We start from the raw sequence: 22,822 nt of genomic DNA, 5'->3' as shown, positions 1-22,822 counted from the left end.
CAGGGGAATTGCTTGAACCCGGGAGGTGGAGGTTGCAGCGAGCCGAGATTGCGCCACTGCACATCAGCCCGGGCGGCAGTGCAAGACTCAGTATCAAAAAAAAAAAAAAAAAAAAGTTGCTTCTGTACCAATGCTAGGACTAGAATCCAAGCCTTCTTAGTCGAATGATGTTTCCGGTTCATTAAAATGCCTTTTACCTTTGGGGTTGGAGTCAAGAATCTTAAATAGTGTTTGGCTCTGTCACTAAACGGTTGTATCATTTTAGGTAAGTCCCTTAATTTTTCTGAGTCTCTTTATATACAGAAAAGACATAATTGCTGTGAAAGAATTTTCACAAATTCCAAATCACCATACAGGAACATTTTCTGTGTGTCTAAATCTTTATATCTGCAGACCAACTATAGGCTAAATACAGAAAAATGGTGATCCTGGTTGAAGGAAATAAGCAAAATCAGTTTAATTTATATAAATGGTTTAAAATTTAAATAGTTTATGTATATAACACATTATATATACAATATTTTATACATATAAAATCTATATAAGACATTGATTTTGTATATGACATTCACGTTTTATATATAAAATAGATTATATATAAGACATTTATATATGACATTTTACATATAAGGCATTGTTATATATATAAAAAAGCAATGATTTTATATATATAACAGCAATGATTTAATACCATCGAAAGATATCATTCAATTTTATGGCCAAATCTATTTCACAAATAGTGCTTGTATGATGATATTTCCTCAAAAATTATCCAAATTATTAGTAACCTGTAGTGCACTTTTGTAGTCAGAGCAAATATATTGCTGATGAATTGTGTGTTTTACTTTACCTATGTATTTGTTCTTGAGAAATTTTATTAAGCTAAACTGAAATTTAAATTTTGGGCGAGTCATTTCTTTTCTGGGTTTTAAATGCTCCATTTGTAATAAGGGGAGATTGGATCTAAGTCCAATCCAAACTTACTGGGCAAAGCAGCAAACAGACCTGGGATAAAACCCCAGTTCAGCCATGGATTAGTTAGGTGAATTTTAAGAAAGGGCTTGATCTCTCTGGCTTTAGTTTCCCAGTCCTTGAAACGAAGGTGTTGGACTAGATTGTTTGAGGTCTCACCCTCTTGAAAATTCCTTGAGACCAAATCATACATTCTGGGATGCAATTTTACAATGCTGTCCACAAAAAGGCCTTCACAGCCTGAAAGTTTGGATTTTCTATAGTAATGTTTGTTTGAGATGCTGAATTGGGTGATAGATAATCATGGACTAGCTGTAATAATGTATAGTTACTCTTCCTGTTTGTATGAAGAATTTGCTCACATGCTTAGGTTCCACACATTAAGAGTGGAAAGAAGGGATGAGTCCTTGTCCTTCTCCCTATTTAGTCAGACATATGCTTGGGTAGAGTGGAGGATTATGGGGGTAAGAGTTAGCCTATGTTTAGGTATTGAAACTAGATCAGAAAGGATTTCTTTATAGTTCTCCATGAAATGGGTCTACCTAGATTTCTTCTTCCATGCCATTTCTTCCTTCCATCCAACCATTCATTCATTCTATCCTTCCATCCATCTATCCGTGGATCTATGCATACATACATGCGTCCATGTAAACCATCTAACATTAATTGACCATCTGCTACATACCAGTCATGGACTAGGGGCTAAGTGAAACATGGGCATGAAAGACATCTGCCCGAACCTCAAATTAGCTGTCATTACTTATGACCTTGGATCTGCAAATATGGGCCAAAGTTAAGTTCATGAATACCTAAATCCATATGATAAACTGGAATGAATGATCTTTTTCAAGAGGTTATTCTAGTGTTATCTGAAGATTTTTATATGGATATGTACCCAGATTAAATTAAATGTTAATATTATGCTACAGTAATAATTGCAACAGACCAGTGAGGGAGACAGATACTTTAATAGAAAATTTATAACTTTGTGTAATAAACTCTGCATTTCTCATTTAGGATAGGGAAGTTGGACCAAAATTATGCTTGATTGGACTTGGTTGGGGTGGATGTGGTGAGGGTATTCACCAAGAGTACGTGAGTGAGAAGGCACTTGTAGTGTCATTAAAGGGGAAACAGGGAGCAGGCACTCCCAGCCAGGTTGTGCCCAGTTACAGCCATATTAAAAACACATCCCCAAATCTCCCAGGCTGTTCCTGTAGTTTATAAGTGAGGTACACCTCTCTTCATCGATCATATAGTCATTCCTACCTTTTCTTTCTGAGCTGTTATGTATCTTATGTGTGTATATTGTATTTAAATAATCTCAGGTTAGGAAAGTCATTTTGTTTTTGATTGTTTTTGAATCTCAATTTTTTTTCATTTGTAACATTAATTTTATTGCTGATTATAATTATTGCTAATAGGGTTATAGTAGATATTAAATATGAAATGTAAAGGTCCTGACAAATAGTAAGTTCTTAGTAAGTGGTTATTATGATGATGTATTTTAATTATGTCTGTATATATTGGCCTCCCCCACATGAATGTCTGCTTATCAAGGCAAGAACAATGTCTTATGCTTGGGTTCCCAGTGTCTAGAACAGCGTTCTCAACCGGGTGCAATTTTGCACTGTCCACCTTTCTACCCAGTGGATAGCTGGCTGCGTATAGAAAAATTTTGATTGTCAATTTAGAGAGGAGTGCCACTAGCATCTAGTGGAATGCTATTGAACATCCTGCAATGCACAGAATAGTCACTCCACGGTAAATAATTATTCTACCAAAATTCTCATTAGTGCAGAGGTTGAGAAACACTGGAAGAATAATATTAGATAGTAATAGGTGCACAGAAATATTATTGAATGAATAATGCCTGGATGCATGGATGAATGAGTAGATCTATGAATGTGGTGGTATAGTTAGCCTCATATATGGTTAAAACTGTAGCAGTTCTGAACATTTAATTTAATCTGAATGCATATCCACATATATGTCTTTAATATTAGAACTACCACATGAAACGAGTTACCAATGTCTAGTTTATTATATGGCTTTTGCTAGTCACAAATTTAGCTGTGACTCATATTTGCAGATCAGAATTTAATAAGTTATAACATTTACTGAGTTTTTATCACATGGCAGTTATCCTGTGGAAGGTTTTGCATGTACTCTTTCCCTTAAACTTAACAATCATCCTTATTACCACCAACTTACAAATGAGGAAACTGAGCCTCTAAGAGCATATGTGGCCAAGGATACTAGATTAGTAATTGAAAGAGCTAAGATTTGAGCCAAAGTCTTTCTGACTCCAATGTTTGTTTGTATAGCCACTACATTATTGCTTCCAGACCCGGTAAACTAAAAGCAATATATAACTATAATCCTAGTGTTATTATAGGATTTCAAGAATATTCATAATTATGACTCAGTTGTAACTTATATTCACAGGTGTTACCTTATGGATGTCTTTAAAAGCTTACATTTTAGCTCCAAATTAAAGCTTCTTATCTGATGTTGAAGCTTTCCCTAAAGGTTCTTTATCTATTATTGTGCAATGTTCATAGATTTGGTAATTGATTTGCCAGATATTATCCGCATGGCAAATTCAGAAATGAATTATTATCCAATAATCTGAATATGTTTTATGATTTTGTTTTACAGAACTCCAGTAAATCAGGTGTGATGATTGGAGTTATATAGAATTTTTTCCTTCCTATCTTTTGTCCCAACTTTTATGCTCAGCAACTTGTCTTGAAAGATTGATTCCAAATCCCTTCCTCTTTTAGAGTTAACACAGCCTGTCTAGAATTTCAATTCGGTTTACCCTGAAGGACTGCAGAATCTGGCAAGCTTCCCGGACCAACTTATTTTGGGGGGAAACAAAGTGAAAATTACTGAAGGACTTGTGGGCAATTGTGTTGCTGTAAAGAGCTGTAAAAATCTGCTTTTTAGCTGCTATGTGTCAGGTGGGAAAGTGATGAGCTAGGAAAGGTAGGCTTTACAGTGCTATTGTCACTTCATCTGTGAAAAATAAAATTTAGAAGCCCTTTATGTATCTTTGTTCAGGATATTCATGCTGAGCAGGATGGCATCTGTGCATCTGGCTCGCTCCTGGTTTTTGCCTCTGCTTAGTCTGTCCATTTCCCCTTCTGTCCATCTCTCTGTCCATCCATGCGCTTGCACATCCAGCCATTGCCTGCTGGCTGCAATAGCCCAGTACTTCTGGACATCAGATGTTTGAGTCCAGCTCTGGCAGCTACTAGCAGTGCACATCCACCCCGGTCCATTCTCAGTAATTCATTTAATCACACTGTGGCTCAATTTTCTCATCTATAAGATGGGATAACGTTCAGCTGAAAGAGTTGTCATTGCAGTGAAATAAGGATGCAGCTACAGAGTTTAGGGAAGCATCTGAAGCCTAGTAAGGGCTCAGTAAGTTACAATTAATGAAAGTACAGAAGGGGTTTAAGGAGCAATTCCCATTAGAAAAAGTAACAAAGAAAGGGGAACAGTTTTAAGGTGGGGGTGAAGGAGGGTGTTTTATGCAACTTCTCATTCATTACCTGCAGTTCCCTTTTCACCTTTCTCTCCTTTCCTGCCGTCTCTACCATCTCTTCCTGGAAGGCCGATGCGACCATGGGGCCCAGGGGAACCATTTGCTCCAGGGGGCCCTGGAGGTCCAGGCAAGCCAGGAATGCTGCAGATATACCTGGGGGAGTAGTTCTCTCCTTTCAACTGATTACCCCGGGGTTGTCCACTGGCACAAATGGCAAAACTTGTAACATAGAGCAAGACAAACATCTTTGGCTCTGGAAGAGAAACACACAGACGTAAATGAACTTTCTGTGTTGGGAGGGGTGTGGTTTGGCATGATTGAATCAGTTTGAACATGAGAATGTGCATTTGCAACAAATCACTCCAGTGTTCATCTTTCCACACATGTAAAACCCTGTTTACCTTCATAATTCCATTGAAAATTATCAACACATTATTGATATAGAATCCTCAGTGCCCTACACGGGAGTTGGTGCGGATGAAGAATTGGTTAAAAACATTTCAAAATAAATCACTGCATTTATTCTTCAGAAATCAATGATGGATTTAAAAATGGCATTTTCTTTTTACAAATGTAGTGCATTTTTTAAAGAAAAAAATTTAGACCTGGAAATGAAAAAGATAAACATCAACATTATTTTTACCACCTTGAGATTTACATTTTAGTATATATATCCTTCTAGTCTCTTTTGTCTATACTATGGAGAAAGTGATACCATGCCATTTCTACACTTCCTTAACTTCTTTCACTTGACAATGTATCATGAACACCTTCTCATGTCAAAATTATGTGTGACATTAAAAAATAATTGCTTTTGTCTCTACTATCTTTTATGTACAGAACCCCCATTATAGATATTTAGGTTGCTTCCAAAGTTCTCCCAATATGAACATCATGCTAGACATCATTCTAGCTAATCTTTGCATGCACCCATGATTGTTTTCTTAGAATTTATGGACTATTTAAAGCTGGAGAAAAGAGGAGGCATTTTCAGGAAAACCATGGTTTTCACTTGGTAATCATGTATAATGCCAATTAGTGTTAATTGGAGTACTGTGCATGTCCTGAGGGGAGGTCTCAAACTTTAATTTAAAATCTGCAGGATATAATGTCGTGGTGTCCCATTAAGCTGTTAGCACTGGGGCTCAATTAAAGAGCTGTGTGAAATTAAGCCACGCATGGTGCCTGTGCCCCAAGTGAAGCAGGCAGCAGGTCTCTTCAATTCTGATCTAATAGGACTCCCCCATAAAGCCTAGAAGCTCAGAATGATGAGTCATTTATTAGTATGGCACTTTGGCATATAGGCTGAAGGTGAGATGGAGAGTGGTATAGATTGGAGATACCTGATTTTTTAGGCTAAATGGTCCTTAGTATTAGCAGTTTTTTAAAGGGAAGAACATATACAGGTGGTTCTGGGGTCATGCAAATGAGTTGTGTTTGGATGGTTGGACCCATGCTTTAACAAGAAATCTATATAGTGCTTGACCTGGTGTATACTCTCTCAAAGGAAATCATCACAAAATGTGGGGAAAGCAATCAGATGAAATTTCTTTTGTTTTTTGACAGCCATGTGAGAAAATTGACCAGGCACACATCACCACTTTTGTGGTACCCATGGGGAAATTGCAACATCTTGGAATTAGACCCAGAAATTTGCCAGAGCGTAGGAATGACAAACTAAGAAAAACACAGTGTGCACATGTGATTTTGAAGTAAGCTGATTCCTAGAAATCTTATTAGTGAAAAACCAAAGCAACTTATCCGAACTCAGGCTCTGTAACTTTGACTAAATCTTGGTGTTACTAGTTGAAAAAAAAAAACAAGGAGAACATTTTTGCCATGCCCTGTCTGGTAGACATTTTTGTATGCCCTTGTCATACAGCACAAATCCAAAATTATTGATTCTATTGCTCAACTGGAATTAAGGCACTTTCTGACAAGCCCAGTGCATTCAATACAGGCCTTCCAAAGGAGCTTCAGATGAAAAAAATATATATGGAAAGAACATTCTGTTCACACCCCCTGCCACAGTAAGAACAAGATGCATTGATTAAATTAGCAGTTCTCTCTCCGTTGTGAAAGGCTGATTAGAGGAGGCTTTGAGAAGGAATGAGAAAGTGGCCTGTCTGGGACTTCCTCTTTAAAATGTGGGGGAAGCAAGTCTGATCTCAGGAGCTTTAAAGCCCTTCCTCAGGGGGCCACCTTTCTGGGACTTGCCAAGCTCTTTGGGGCCTGGAATCACGATGGGCTACCTGCCGAGGAGGGCGCCTGGAGATTCAGGCTGTCCTGTGATTTCTGGTGATATGTGTTCTCACTTATTTGTCTGCTACTTGTGTCTTGAAATTTAGAATCATTTCCCACAGAATTGTTGCTATTTGACAGGAAGAGAAGATGGGCTAGAGTAAACTCAATCTTAAGTTCTTGTCTTGTTACCATTTAAAATGGACATTTAATTTTTCAAATTGCTGTTGGTGCCTAATCACTTAAGTTATTAATCTATTCTGTTTTCTTTAAAGAATTTTAATACATATCCTGGGAGGGAACGTGTTCAAGTAGGTCATGTTTTTGCTGTGGTGATGGAGCAGGACAGCAAGAAAGTCACCCCCCTCCCCAGAAAAAAAAGGCTGGGTGTGGTGGCTCACGTCTGTAATCCCAGTGTATTGGGAGGCTGAGGTGGAAGGATTACTTGAGCCCAGGAATTTGAGAAGAGCCTGGGCAACATAGCAAGACCCCATCTCTACCAAAAAAATAAAGGTTCATAGAAGATAGTCATAATGAGGCTTTTAACTAGACATGGGGTGCAAGACTATAGGCTGAGGCCAGAGTTGCTTTCAGGAGGGACCTGAAAGCAACTGCAGAGAAGTTGATTTGGACAGTGGCTTCTCAGACATGGTGATGCAGGTGTGAAAGCCCAACTATGCCAATAGTCACAGGAACAGTCTGTGAAGAAGAATGTGGTAAGGGTCTAGTTGATGGTGGGCAAAGGAAGCAGAAATTTTAAAGATGTGATTGGAAGAAACGATATTCAGTATTGCCAATAGCCAGGCAAAAAGGAACTCAAGGAATAAATTAAAACAATGTAAACAGATTTATTCATTGAATAAATAGATTGCTTTTATGACAAGTGCGGAAGAATACTACTGCCTGTATAGGAGTCTAAATGCTTCAAGCATTCCCAATTAAAACTTTAAAAAAGGCACTCAAAGTGATTATTCCGTAAAAATCCTTATCAGAATTGAGGAACAGGCTGGGCACGATGGCTCACGCCTGTATTCCCAGCACTTTGGGTGGCCGAGGTTGGAGGAACACTTGAAGTCAAGAGTTCAAGATTAGCCTGGCCAATATGGAGAAACCCATCTCTACTAAAAATACAAAAAGTGGCCCTGCATGGTGGCGTGCACCTGTAATTCCAGCTACTCGAGAGGCTGAGGCAGGAGAATCACTTGAACCCTGGAGGTGGAAGTTGCAGTGAGCAGAGATTGTGTTGCTGCACTCCAGCCTGAGCAACAGAGCCAGACCCTGTCTCAAAAAACAAAAAGAATTGAGGAACAATGTGTTGTGGTGCCTGATGCATGCTAGTGGCACGATGGTGACTGGTCAGTCAAGTACTGGGATTCAGTTGATGCAAGAAGACCACGGGGTGTGCATTATAATGGAAAAATCACAGTGGGATCATGCTGTTTGGTTCTTTATTGCACTTAAGGGCCCAAAGCTTCATGTTACATGGTGCGATGGTCTACAAGGCCCTCCTTATTTCCCTGACTTCATCTTCTATTCTCCTCACATTGTCAGCTCCAGTCACACTGGATTCCTTGGTGCTCCTCAAAGACACTAGGTGTGCCCTGCCTTAGGGTCTCACGTGTCTCTTCGCATTGTCTAAATCCCTCTTCACCAAGATGTCTATATAGCTACTTCTTCATCTCCCTCTTCACATCGTTGCTCAAATGGCATCTTGTCACTAAGTTCAACCCTTATCACCGTGCTTAACACTGCAATCTGCCTTCTTCTGCCCATGACCTTCCTTTTATCTGCTCTACATTTTTTCTATTCTTTATTGTACTTTTCACTTCTAACTCAGTAGCTAATTCCTATCTTTATTTTATATCTATATTTTTCCTGATAGAATGTAAGCTACATGAGGGCAGGGATCTTTGTTGAAGTCATTGATGTGTCCAACCACTTACAGCAGGGCTTAACCCAAAAAACATGGCTGGAGAAAGAGGAGAATTTTGTGGGGAGGTTTGAGCTTTGTGGGGGAAAAAAACTGGTGAGAAATTATGAAATATGAGAATATTACACAAGAAAGAGGGAAATGGGGTTTGAAGAAATCTCCCTGGAGCCTATGTGTCCTTTTTGCAGTGTTTGAGAAATACAAATACAAAACTTGAGTTGTTTTAATTTGACATAGTCTAGGGTGTTTAAAAATATTTTAAAATTATTTTTTTATATAGGGAATACATGTACATTTCATAAAATTCAAAAGAAAAAAGAGTATGCAACGATAAGTCAATTTCTTCACCTCCCTTTGAGTCTTCTGGATACCCAGGTTCCCTCCCTAGAGCTGATCACCTGTGCGAGTTTCTTGCGTGTCCTCCTTCCCCATGTTGGCATCCCATATACAATGTTCTGTACGTTGCCTTTTCACTTAGTTTCCATATGAGTATTTATAGCTTCTGTATTGACACCTATATGTGTAGAGCTGTCTTGTCCTTTTTTATTTAGTGGCTAAAAAAATCCATCATATAGATGTGTTTGTAATATTTAACCAGTTTCCTATGATGGGTATTTGGACTATTTTCTTTCTTTTGCTATTATAAGCAATGGTGCAATGAATCTATCTATCTATCTATCTATCTATCTATCTATCTATCTATCTATCTTAATCTACAAATGGCTTATGACATGAGCAGCAAATAATTTCCCCCAGTTTGTCCTTTGTCTTTCCTCATGTATTTTAAAATATTTTTACCATGAAAATATTTTTTGAGGTTCAATTTATTGGGTTTAGAAGGCCTTCACCACTTTAAGGTCCTGAAAAGAATCCTTGTGCTTTTCTTTCAATTTTTTTGTTTCATTTTTTCACATTTAAAAATTTGTTCCATCAGAATGTTTCTGATAAAAAGTGTGAGGTAGGGATATAACTTTATATTTTCAACTCCTTTTATTGAATAATCCACTCTTTACCCACTCCAGCCACTGCCTTGCAGTGAACTTGATTATTTTGACTGGGAATAAATCACGTAGGTCACAATTTCATAAACGTTACAATAATTTTTAACAGCTTTATAAGGATATAATTTGCACACCATAAAATTTACCAAAGTGTACAACTTAATGTACATCACAATCCAATTAAAGACTATTTTAAAACTCCAAAAAGAAACCTGTACCCCTTAGCTGTCACTCCACATACAATATGCTTTAAAACATTGAATTGAATTCATGAGTAGCTGGGACTACAAGTGTGTGCCACCACACCTGGCTAACTTTTGTATTTTTTAGAGAGATGAGGTTTCACCAAGTTACCCAGGTTGGTCTTGAACTCCTAAACTCAAGCGATCTGCCCACCTCGCCCTCCCAAAGTGCTGGGGTTTCAAGAGTGAGCTGCCACGCCCAACCTGGAAATACTGTTAATCTTGAACATGTCTGTCCTGGATGCTAATTACAAATAATCCTCCATCCTGTTTTTCTGTAGGGATTACAAAGTAACAGGTTTTTGTTTTTAAAACACATTTAAAAAATTTAATTTGTGTTACTTTAGATTCAAGAGGCTCCATGTTCATGTGCTTATATTTGAGGCAGAAATGTTGTATATAGTATTTTGTGAATTTATTTAGTCATGGAGCCCTTTGTTCTCGCTAAACTAGCCATGGAAAATACTTGGAGAAATACTGATTGACTCAGTACAAAGATTGAAATCCTGGAAAACATGTTCATAGATTGAGATCCCTTTGTAAATAGCATATTTTTTTTTCCCCAGTGTAAGTAGACTCCAAGTATATTTTTTTCTTGGAAAAATAAAATATGTTGGTGGTGGGAATGTAAAATGGTGCAGCGCCTGTGGAAAACAGGATAGTGATTCCTCAAAAAAATTAAAGAGAATTACCATATGATATGGCAATTCCACTTTGGGGCATATATCCAAAAGAAGTAAAATCAGGGACTCAAACAAATATTTGCACATGCATGTTCGTAGCAGCAAGGACTCAAACAGATATTTGCATAGCCATGTCTGCAGCATTATTCACAATAGCCAAAAGGTGGAAGCAACCCAAGTGTCCATGGAAAGGTGAATGGATAAACAAAACCTGGTCTACACATACAATGGAATCTTCTTCAGCCTTAAAAAGAAAGGAGATACTGACACATGCTACAACATGAGGAACCCTGAAGACATTATATTATGTGAAATAAGCCAGTCACAAAAGGACAAATATTGTGTGATTCCTCTTACACAAAGTTCCTAGAGTAGTCACATTCATCAAGACTGAAAGTAGAATACTCACTGTTGGAGGAAGAAGGGAAGAGGGGAATGGGAATTTATGGTTTCATGGGTATAGAGAGTTTCAGTTTGGGGAGATGAAGAAGTCCTGGAGAGATGGTGATGATACTGCATAACAAAATGAATGTATTTAATGCTGCAGAACTGTACACATAAGAATGGTTGAAATGGTAAATTTTATGATATGTATATTTTACCATAATTTAAAAAACTGAATAAAAATGAATTGGAATGCAGGGAGAGCCCAGTATTCTTATTTCTGTGCCAGGTGTTTTAAGGACATCTTTTACTTTATCCTCACACCACTTGTTATGAAGTAAGTGCTATTACCTTCACTTTACAAGTAAGAACATTGATACTCTGTGGGCTCAAGTCCACACAGGCATGAAATGGTGCAGCCAGAATTTGTACTGAGTTCTTTTGTCTTCAAACACTTGAGTTTGTCCCTACATCATGTGAGGGAAACTATAACATATTACTTCATGACAAAGGGCTGGACTTGATAATTAATTCAAGTTGAAAATGTGCTTTGCCTGGAAATCATTAAGAAGAGAATAGGTAACCAGGAAAAGCCAAAACGGGACATTTTCTTGGCCTGCAGAGGTGGAGATTTCACAACAGCAAGCTCTGTGTTTCTCTTGTTGCACTGGGAGTGGCACTGTGATTGGGACAGGATGGAGACCTGAGCTGCTCATGCCTCAGTTCCTTTTATGTTGTTGTTCACCAGTTCTTTGCCTTTGGGGGCTCCAATTTTCCTCTGCAGAACTGCTTTTCCTGTTTGCCATGAATTAACCTCCTTCTCCTCCTGGCACTACTCAAGTCCCTGCAAGGCCACACAATTGCACTGTGTTATGGCTATCTATTGACTTGCTTGTTTCCCCACTAAAATGCAAACTCTAGGACAGAGAGTAGTCTATAGTAGAGGCTCAATGAAGAAAAAAAAATTCATCAATATTTATTATTGTCAACAGTTCATTATTGATAAAGTTTTGACTACTTTATGGCACAGTGATTAAAAAAAACCCTGACATTTGCAAAACATTTTATATCCTAGAGAGCAATGCTAAGCCCATATCATCCTCCCCAAAACCATCTTATAGTAGGTTAGATGGGGAACCAAGGTCCTGAGAAGTCCCGCAACTTGTCTATGGTTAGAAAGCTAGTGTCAGTCCAGAGACTTGAAGCTAGGTCTTCAGTTTTATGGATTCTTCCTACAGAGCCATCTGTTTAATAAGCTAAAAAGCTCCCGTCACGAGAACAGGCCATTGCATCTACATTTGCCAAAATTCTAAAAAAAAGAGTAAACACCATACCTTGCTCTTAGATGGTGGGCTGCTGCAGGATTCTAAATCCACAAGAGACTGAGGATCTTTCATGAGAGCTCAGTGAAAAACTTGCTTTGGTACCAGACAGAATAACAGATCCAAATTCTCAAAGATTTCCAAATAGTTGTGCTAAAAATAATTTTCTCATTTAGTCCCAAAGAGCCAAAGGCCCTGGAAGTCATTCATCGAGTGAGGCTCAACTCGGGGACCAGTTAAAATTACAGTTTTGTTTGGGATAAACTTTAAGTGCCTGCTTTCCTTCAGTGGTAAGTTTAGAGCTTCTCCATCTCTGTGTGTTGTGGCCTCTTTTTCAGATTTGTTTACTTAATTTTTTCCCTCTTCATTTGTTTTCCACTGAGTGAATGTTTCAGGAAAAAAATTACTCACTGACTGGAAATTAGTTGTTAACTTAGAGAAAAAAGCCATTTTATATTTGAGAGTTTTGGAGGTAGAGCCTTTAGATTCTGGACCTAGGATGGTGTCTTGTGGAATAATGAACACTGTCCCTATTCTTGGTAAATATGGCAGGAAAATAGCCCCTCATTCTATGTGCTGTGAAAAGAAAGAGGGTTATGAGAATTGCACTGATTTTGTTTTCTTTGTTCTTTGCTGAATGGATAAATGATTGGGTATTTTTAGAAAATTAATATGTCTTTGTGCCTGTAAAGAACTGATCATAACATCTCAAAAGGCAGAATGATTCTCCAAAGCATATGACTAGTCGTCTATGGTGCAATCAATTTCTTTGTTTCCTTCTGCTATGTATTTCTTATATTTCCTTGGCAACAGCAATATATAATTTATGATGTCATTTATGGAAATTAGACGACTGAAAAAAATCTTGTTTTTGTCTTTCTTTTCCTCTCATTCTTCTCAAGCAATGAGAACTCTAATTGAAAGGAATGTTTCCAGAGTTAGTGAAGTGGATGTTGACCACACACTTGACCAACGAGATTGCTGGGCTCCCCGTTCTGACCAGCTTAATTTTGACTTTGGGATCCACCCTCCACACTGGAGGAAATGGTCCTTTGAATTTGTTGGCTTTCCAAAATCTTAATGCCATCACAGGATGGTCAAAACAATGTCTTGAGCATAGAAGCTAGTCATAACTTATTGCTAAATTAGAGTCAGATTTTAATCAGATAAAGTCTCTGTGTCTGTTTTCTCATTTTCAAAATAAGATGGTTGTCCTTGATTATTTCCAGGGTTTCTCATAGTTCTTAATATTCTCGAACCAAATGATGGTGTCTGATGTCACCCATTTACAAGCTTAATTTCAGGTGATACAGCCTTTTAATATGTTCATTTATTTGTTTATAAGCGATAACTTCTTAAGTGGGCTTTTTCCATTATGTCTGCTTTGGAGTAGCCCAGTCTCTTCCAGGGAGCTCAGAAGTGGATGAATTTGTAGACCACTAAAAGAATAGATGCATTCTTATTTTTCTGCCTTAAAGTGTTGATGCAATTTGTGGATATTCATATTTTCTTTTCTGTGTCATTCACAACTTCTCTAATTTCTCTTTAATGTTGCTTACCACATAAAATAAGTTTTTTTGTATCATTAAAGTATTACAGTATTTTTTCTGTTCTTCAATAAAAATTGGATTTTTTCTTTTTCTTCTTTATTATTTTCATCTCAGATAATTTATTGTAATCTATGTCTTTCTGAACTCATTCTTTTTCCCAGAGAGAATGAACCTTTGAAAATGTCTCTGAGAGTGTTCAGAACCTCAGATGTTGATAAAGCTTGTCAGTGTCTATTTCACTCAGTTATTTTCACATTTAGAAGCAGTGGTGAAGTGATGGGTAGAAAAATATGCTTAAGGAAGTATTGGCTCAGAGTAAAAGTCAGATTCCATTTTTACCTGCCACTCACCCGAAAGAGGGGGTCTTATTTTGTCTTTCCTAGGCAGATAATCTTCCTTTCTCAACTTGTGCTCTTTTTTACCCCATATCTTTATTTACTTTTCAACTGAATTCATTCCATTCCATTCCAATCCCATCAGTGTTCCCAGAGCACCTAACAGTTTGCCGCTAACCTAGCTCTCAAAAAGAAGGTTCAGATTTGTAGCTTTTGTTAGTTTTCTTGGAGTGAATACCCCCGCCATGGTCAGTTTCAAGCTAACAATCTGACCTTCACTGAATGCAGAGTTGGAAAGTTATAGAATGTAGAATTGTAGAATTGGCACTTGCTGGCAGGTATAAGCCAGCTCTGCTCACCACTACACACATACATACACACACACTCACACACCATTTTTCTAGGTGGTAGAAGTATTTTAAAAAGAAGGTTCTAGCTGATATGTAATGAGCATGTACAATGTGCTAAGACATGACAAGCATCACTTTCTTTAATCCTCATCATAACCTCTTGAGGTGAGTAATTGTATTATCCTCCTTCTACAGATGAGTAATTTAGACAGTCTGATCCACAATTGACACACCTAACCACTTACCATATTTCCTCCCTAGGTTGTTGCTAACTTTAAAAGACCATGTTTTTGCATCCAAACAACTTGCAGTTGCATACCCTCTGTTTCTTCCTCCTCCTCTCCATGGGTGCCCTGGGTTCTGTTAGGAATTGAATCTTCTCTTTGTAACCTCAGTGCCTTGCTTATATCATCTCCAGTAGCTGCAAGCCATTACCAACCATGTCTCCCCTATGCCTCTTTCTCCATCTGTTCACATTTATCTTCTGTATGCATCACTTTCTACAGAAAGTCTCCCTGATATTCTCAAGCAGGCACAACCCTGTCTTCTCCTGAACCCTTCTAGCACGTAATTTGGATCTCCCATGCACTTTAGCTCACTGGCTCTTAACTAGATCTACTGAATGAGCATATCAGTAGATTAAGTTAGGCATTAATATTTTTTAAAAGCTCTATGGGTGATTCCAATGGGCAGCCAGGCTCTAGGAATCTTTGCCTTATCTACTCTTGCTCAAATGATGCCTTATCTGCTTGTCCTTACAAACTGGGGAGTTGTAGTGATACAAATCTGGTCTTCTTTGTGTCTCATCCTGTTCTTTTATTTATTACTTCATCACTTATTTATTTAGCTGCTACTATATGTCAGATGCTGAATGCTTGGTCTGGGTATTCAGTAGAGGGCAAACAAAGAGCCCTTGTAGAGACAAAATCTAGTGAGGAAGAGAGATATTTATGAAATAATCACAGAATTGTGCTTAACAGGATATGAATTGGGAATTCCCATACACTTGGAATTTCAGCTGAGAACACAAAGCAGAGAATGATAGGCAACCAATGTTCATACATCGACTTAGAACTTGTTAAAATCCAGCTGGATCTGACAGTGACCATCAGCCATTTTCAGTCCACATAAAAGAAAACTAGAAATTCAGAAAAGATTAGTGGTTGAAGAGAGGCATCAAGGTAGAGTTGTGGAGAAGGGAGAGGAGTGCAGGGGCAGCTGTTAGAGAGGCAAGAATATATGCACTCCCCAAGAAGGAGATGGTACTGAGGAAGGCAGCTGAGTGGGGCCATCGTGATGGGACTTCCTGAGCCAAGGAGTCCTCCTAGTAGGGGGAGGCCACTAAGAAGTCACTGGGTGTATCACTGAGTACAGAATCTGAGGCTGGTGGGGGGAGCACTGCAAGCTATCAACCAAGGAACACCTTCACCCCGAAAGAGCCAGCATTTGGCTACCTGGAGTGCATAGCAGACATTGGAGCCAGGAGAGGATCATACAAGTAGCACTTACTAAGTAAGAATAATTCAGTCACTTTTTTCCTGATTATTCTACTCTCTGACCTGACTGAAGAGGAGCTGAAAGTGAAAGGAAGTGGCAGGAGATGGGGGAAGAGTGAAAGGGTACATCATATCCTGAACTACAGCCATGGAGATGGACAAGTATTGTATTGGATATAAAATAGAAAATTTGATTGAGATTTGTCTTTTTAATATCTGAAAATGAGTCACAATTGACTAATAAAATTGTTCATGTAACTGAAAGTTACCAGAAAGCCAAGAAATTTGCCTGAGATGTCATAAAAGGGCAGGGAAGAAAGATCCAACAGAATTTGGCTAGAACAAATGATGGAAGAAAAATGAGGTTATTTTTTATTCATATCATATTAAGGACAGTTAATACCATTTGATAAACTCAATAAGTTTTGGAGAATGCTCTGAAGGAAAAAAATAAAGGATATTGTGGAGTGTTTAGCCGGACAACCCAGTTGAATCTTGCCTAAAGAACTTGCCTAAATAAGAGAGAACTTGCCTAAAGGAATGACATCTGACCTAAAAGGGGGGGAAACAGTAGGCATGAACCTGGCAGAAGGGCAGGAAAACACATCCAGGCTGAGAGAATGTCATATGCAAAGGCCCTGAGGTGGAAGAGGATGATGCTGAGTGGAGGCCAGTGGGAAAGAGCAAAGGCAGGCATAAGCCTGCAGGGAGGATGTGCCTGGGCCAGGCGGGGCTCCGTTGGCCACGGGAGGTTCTGGTCCTTATCCTGGGGTCAGTAGGTTCCTCAGAAGGGCTGTGAGTGGGATTTCATGAACCAGGCTGTTGACCAGGTAGAGGTGGTGCCTGCCTGCTGCCGCTTTCCTGGCTTTTCAAGCGGACTTCAACCAGCTGAAATGACTCAGTTTGGTTTCTAAACTGAATCTGCTTTCATTGCAGGGAAAGAGGTGGGTTCTTATGAGAAAAGGAGTTTGCATATTTAAAAAAGGCAATTCAGTGACTCATGGAATGAACAAATGTCATTGACCCCTGTGTGTGCCAGGCACTGTGCTGGGCCCTGAACATACAGCTTTGAAAGCGAAGACAGGATCTCAACTCACAGTTCTTACACTGCACTGGGAATTTCACACTGTTAGAGAAGAAGGGATCTCAGAGGTTATCTGCTTGAGTTTCCTGTTTCACAGATAAAAAGCCAGATTCAGTAAGAAGTGACTTGCCCAAATAACCTATTTATGCTAAACCAGAACAGGAACTCAGGTCCCTGCAGGGTGGCCAAAAGAGTCTTTGCTCTACAGCCTTCACTGATACCTGGTTTCTACTTCACATGTAGAAGACAATCCAGTGTTTTAATCTACATAAATATCCATCCTTGTGGATAAATGTGAATTAACAATATAGCATTATCCCAGATCATAATACTTTACCTTGCCCAAAATATCACTTCTCATATTTTAAAACGTAAAAAACTTAAAAACTTGTAGAAAGTTGGCCAGACGTGGTGGCTCATAACTGTAATTCCAGCATTTTGGGGGGCTATGGTGGGAAGATCGCTTGAGACCAGCCTGGGCAATATGGCAAAACCCCATCTCTACAAAAATAAATAAATAAATAAAAAAGAAATAAAAAGCCAGCCATTGCTGGAGTGCATGTATAGGCACATCTACTCAGAAGGCTGAGGTGGGAGGATGGCTTGAGCCCGGGATGCTGAAGCTGCAGTGAGCCATGTTTGCACCACTGCACTCCAGCCTAGGTGACAAAGCAAGACCCTTTCTAAAAAAAAAAAATTATCGAAAGTTTTAAACATATTAAAAAACAGAGATCAAGTAGATAATGAATTTCCATGTACCCACTGAGCTATTTGGAAATTTAGCATTGAATGGACAGGAAATAATATTAGATGAAATAATATTAGGTTAGGGTAGATATTAGATGAGAATGCATTTTCCCTGATCCTTTGGTCTTCAGGAGGAAGGATTTTCCAAGTAAGCTCTTTTCCTTCCTCACCTCTTGATTTATTCTGCCCTGGGGAAAGTAGGATGAATTATCAGATAGGCAAATATGAAAAGAATAACTAGGCATGTTCAGGTCAATGAACTGGAGCTAAAAAATCTGCCAGATCCCAAGGAATCTGGATTAAGAAGCTCCTTTGCTGTCATATCTGTGCAATATCCTTTTTTTTTTTTAAAAAAAAACAGGTTTATTAGATTATAATTATTAAAATGTAAAATTTACCCTTTTGGTATTAATAGTTTCGTGATTTTTGGCCAATGTATGCAATTGTATAACCACCACTGAAAAAGAGATACAGAGCATTTCCATTCCCTCCAGAATGTTCCCTTATGTCCCTTTGTAGTCAGTCTCCTCCACCCCAGCTGCCTGCAACCTCTGATCATATATCTGTCCTGTAATTTTGCCTTTTCCAGAGTGTCATATAAATAGAATCTTACAATATGTGGGTTTTTGAGGCTCTGTTCTTTCACTTAACATAATGTTTTTGAGAGTCATTCATGTTGCATGTTTCTTTCATCGCTGAATAGTATTCCATTGTATGGTTGTACCACAAATTTTAAATATCTATATCTATATATTTATTAACCATCTACTATGTGCTACCTACAGTGAGTCCTGACCACTTAGTGAAGTAGGTATTATTATCTCCTTATTACAGATGTGGAAACTGAAGTTTCTAAATGAGAGAACTGGCCCAAGGTCACACAGCTACTGAGTGATAGATTTGGCATTCAAATCCAGATTTGTCTGACCTTCAAACCAAGCTCTTGGTTTAGGATGAGGAGAGTGATAGTACTTGGCTCCTTGGATTGTTATAAAAATTAATTGAAATAATCCCCAGAAAATGAGTCCCTGTTGCCTAGCACTTCGTGGGTGCTCCGTAAATATGAAGTGGGTGAACAGTGCTGACATAGCTGCCGCTGCTCTTACCATTGACGTTTGGCTACTGTTCTTTGGTAAGTGCCATTGACTATCCTGGGTTCTCTATGCTCCTCTTGTTTGCACCTGAAAACCATCCGAAGGCCAGAGACCTGGAAGCAATGCCTCCACTCAATGATGCAAGCCACTCCAGCCACAGAATTTTGAGAGTGTCTTTGTGACATTATGTAGGCATAAAAATAGTGGTGATTGTAACAATATTGTGCTAATACCTTACATTTATTATTTAGTAGAAAAAGCTCTTCAAATCTCTTTTTTTTTTCAGTCATCTCGGTCTATTTGAACATTTTGGTGTTTCTAAACATTTATCCTGATAATGGGGGGCCCATGTTCTCTGCTTTGTTTATTGCTAAAAACATGTGAGGCATTTTGTGGGGAGGGTGCCTGAGGACATGAGCCAAGTTCAGGGTCCAGAGCTATATTAGACCCAACAAAGGCAAAGATTTAGCGGCAGGTGGTGCCTCTTGCATACACATTCACTTCCAGCCAAAACAATGTCCTCAGCAGACTCCATCACATTGGAGAGAGAGCTGGGAAATCCAACAATGACTCATAGTTTGCTGGGGAGGAAAGCTGAGCACCGAGGTTTGGTAAAAAAAAAAAAAAAAAAAAAAAAAAGACAAAGCAGTGGAATGTTACCCTAGAGTCTAAACTAGCAGAAATCTTCATGTCTTCTCCCTTCCCACTGACATTTCTTTGTGGAGTAAGACTGCTGACTTTGAAGGACAAAGTCATCATTGTCCAGCCATGTGACCTTGGGCAAATTGCCTTGGGCAAAAGACTCTGAGGATTACCCCTCTGAAACCTTAGTGTTCTCTTCTATAAATTGAAATTTTAAAAATGTCCAAATGAAGTAAGGTTGTTATAAAGTTTGATGAAGTAATGCATCTTGTTGACTGACACATTTGTGCTACTCAAACTCAAAAAACGTTGATTTCTGTTGGTGTAGGGAGGAGCAGATTTAAGTTAGAGGCATTCCTTTTTCTTTCAATAGTGTTTAGAGTTTACGTTCTTGTTGGGACTAGGAAATGCATGTCTTTGGATGCACTTTAGATCTGTGTTTTCAGGATAATCTCATCTACGTGATCAGAAACACTCTCCTTAGGGACCGAACTTCTAAGCAATTTCTTGAAAACTGAAGGATGACTATAAGGTGTCTGAGAAAATAAGTGCCAGGATGGAATAAGTAGTTTTTTCATGGAGAGCTAATGGTTTCAGTGAAAGCCTGGCATTGAGAGAGAACAAGGCACCTTGGAGAGTGAGAAAGCTGGGGAGGCTGGAGAAGAGTGAGGAGGAAGAAGGATGGGGGGTGGAGCCCGTTGTGGAGGCTGTGGATATTGAGGCTAAAGCTTTCTTGGGGAACTTAGACTTTATCTTCAGGGCATTAAGAAGCCAGTGAAGAGTTTGCCAGTGATGAGAATCGTATATGACTCCTATTAATAGATAGATTTCTTGGACTGCTATCTGGAGAAAGGATGGGAGGCAGCAAAAATGAAGCACACTTGGGCAAAGATAGGTAAGAAAACCACCCCACCACTGGCAAGGATTCTAATATAGTAGGATTCTAGAAGATTAGGCACAGATTTGGTTTGTTTGGTTTTTGTTTGGCCATGTGTGTGTATGTTTGTGTGTGTGCATATATGTATGTGATTTCCTTCTAATATTTTTCCTATTCATAGTATATACACTTTTTGATCAAAATACATATGCTATTTTTTAACCTCATATATTGTCTATACTTGTCCTATGGAACTATTTGTATTTTATTTTAAATATACGCTCACAAAATATCAGGAGGAAAAGGTAGGAAAACAAGAGTAAATAATTATTTATTTAGTTCTATTTCTCAGAGCTATACCACTGTTACCACTTTAGTTTCTTTCTTTCTGTTATTTTTGTTCTCTCTGTGTATGCATAGGTCTTCTGTTCAAAGATCTGTAATAGTACCTATACACTGTTGCTGTGTGCTTTTTTTTTAACCTAATATTATATCATAAGTGTTTTTCCCCTGTTATGTTTTGGAGCCATTAATGGCCAAACAATATCCATCAAGTAGTTGTACAATAATTTATTTAACCCCCTTCTCTCCTATTAGGGGACAATTAAGCTGTTTCTATTTTTTCCTAGTATAAATGAGATTACATTGAAAGTTTTGTGCATAAGCCTTTATCCCTATTTAGGATTATTTCCTTAGGATAGATTCCCAGAAATGGAATTATTGGATCAAAAGGTCTGTATGTTTTATGTCTTTTTTGGTACATGCTGCCAAACTGCTTTCCAAAAGGTTGTGTGAATTTACACTGCCCTGTCCCTGTATAAAAACAAAATCCTGGGGAATGTAAGTTCCCCCACAGCCAGGCACCTTTTGTCCCTGGAACACAGACAGAGCCACAGAATCTCAGATTTGGAAGTAACTTTAAAGGTTAGTGAAGCTAACCTCTGCTGTGAAGAGAACGTCAAAGCTTGTTCCACAATGGTATTGGCATTTGTGCCATTTTTGTGTTGGGTGGCATCTCTGTCATTTTGCATAAATGCCCCCAATTCCCTACACAGTCTCAGCCAGGGGCTCTGGGCAGACTCTGTGCTGAGGGCTCTGCATACACCAACTCAGTCTTTCTACAACCACAGGAGAAGGTTACTGTTATTATTCTTTGCATTCTTCAGATGGAAAAACAGGCAGAAGAGGTAAATAACTTGCCTGAGGCCATGTGGTCTTAGGACACTTAACTACTGTATTTTACTACCTCTTTTTAGTAAATACCTATATAACTAAAGAGAAATAAGCACTACAAAGGAGAAGAGGGGTTGGTGAAAGAGATTAAAAAGAGTGCCTACTGTGGTTTGGGAGATCAGCGAAAGTCACTCTAAGGATGAGATACCTGGGGATACCTGAGGATGACTTAGCCAGGTGAAGATGGGATAAAAGCCTCACAGGGAGGGAGAACAGTATGTGAGAGGGCCCTGGGGCAGGAGAGGACTTCGGGAATTATAGTAACTGAAAGGACAATGGGTTGGAACTTATAAGACAAAATGGCCTGTAAGAAAGGAGGTCAGAAAAATAGTAGGGGTCAAGTCATTTCAGGGCCTGAAGAGGTTGGCTTTTATCTTAACAGCAATGGGGTTCCATGAGAGGGTTAGAGGAGAACATGATCTTTGTTGTGCATAAAACAATGATGGAGAAGGTATTAGAGAGGGCTGGGGAGGGGAGGTGGGAGCAAGTTGGGAGGCTGATGCAGCTGAGTGGGCAAAGATGATCATGGCTGATCACTGTGGCTACAAAGGATAACGAGAGAAGTGGAGAGATTTTCAACAAACTTTTGTTTAAGAGCTGATGGGTAAGATGTAGCCTCTTACAGGAAGCCTTTTGGGCACTTGTCCATGCGGGCTTATCCTGATGAACCTTCTCTCTGGTCCCATGGTAATCCCCAGTGTTGGAGATGGGGCCTGGTAGGAGGTGTTTGGGTCACGGGGATGGATCCTTCATGAATGGCTTAATGTTGTCCTCGCAATAATGACTGAGTTCTTGAGAGATCTGGTTGTTTAAAAGTATGTGGCACCTCTTCCCTTCTCTCTCCCACTCGATCCATGTGGCCCATTTCCTCCTTTGCTTCCTGAGGCTCTCACCAGAAGCAGATGCCAGCACCATGCTTTTTGTACAGCTTGCAGAACTGTGAGCCAATTAAACCTCTTTTCTTTCTTTCTTTTTTTGAGACGGGGCCTTTCTTGATCATGGCTTACTGCAGCCTTCAACTCTTGGGCTAAAGCCATCCTCCTACCTCAGCCTCTCAAGTATCTGCAATCACAGGTGTGTGCC

General features: G+C 39.0%; 1 protein-coding gene across 4 annotated transcripts in view; it reads right to left on the bottom strand.

The window, feature by feature from the left end:
* C1QTNF7 (C1q and TNF related 7) overlaps positions 1–22,822 on the bottom strand; it is a 106,480-nt gene that overhangs the window by 5,660 nt on the left and 77,998 nt on the right. For 3 of the 4 annotated variants that reach the window (XM_001159910.7, XM_054683728.2, XM_063808645.1), the window contains one exon: positions 4,536–4,781. In XM_001159910.7, the coding sequence (XP_001159910.1) occupies positions 4,536–4,781 (246 nt within the window). Of the gene's footprint in view, positions 1–4,535; positions 4,782–12,343; positions 12,447–22,822 lie in introns of those variants that run through there. The other variant, XM_526529.8, reaches the window with a different exon arrangement.

This window comes from Pan troglodytes, chromosome 3, assembly GCF_028858775.2.
Source record: "Pan troglodytes isolate AG18354 chromosome 3, NHGRI_mPanTro3-v2.0_pri, whole genome shotgun sequence".
Classification (NCBI taxonomy): domain Eukaryota; kingdom Metazoa; phylum Chordata; class Mammalia; order Primates; family Hominidae; genus Pan; species Pan troglodytes.
This window is presented reverse-complemented; position numbering and strand designations above follow the sequence as displayed.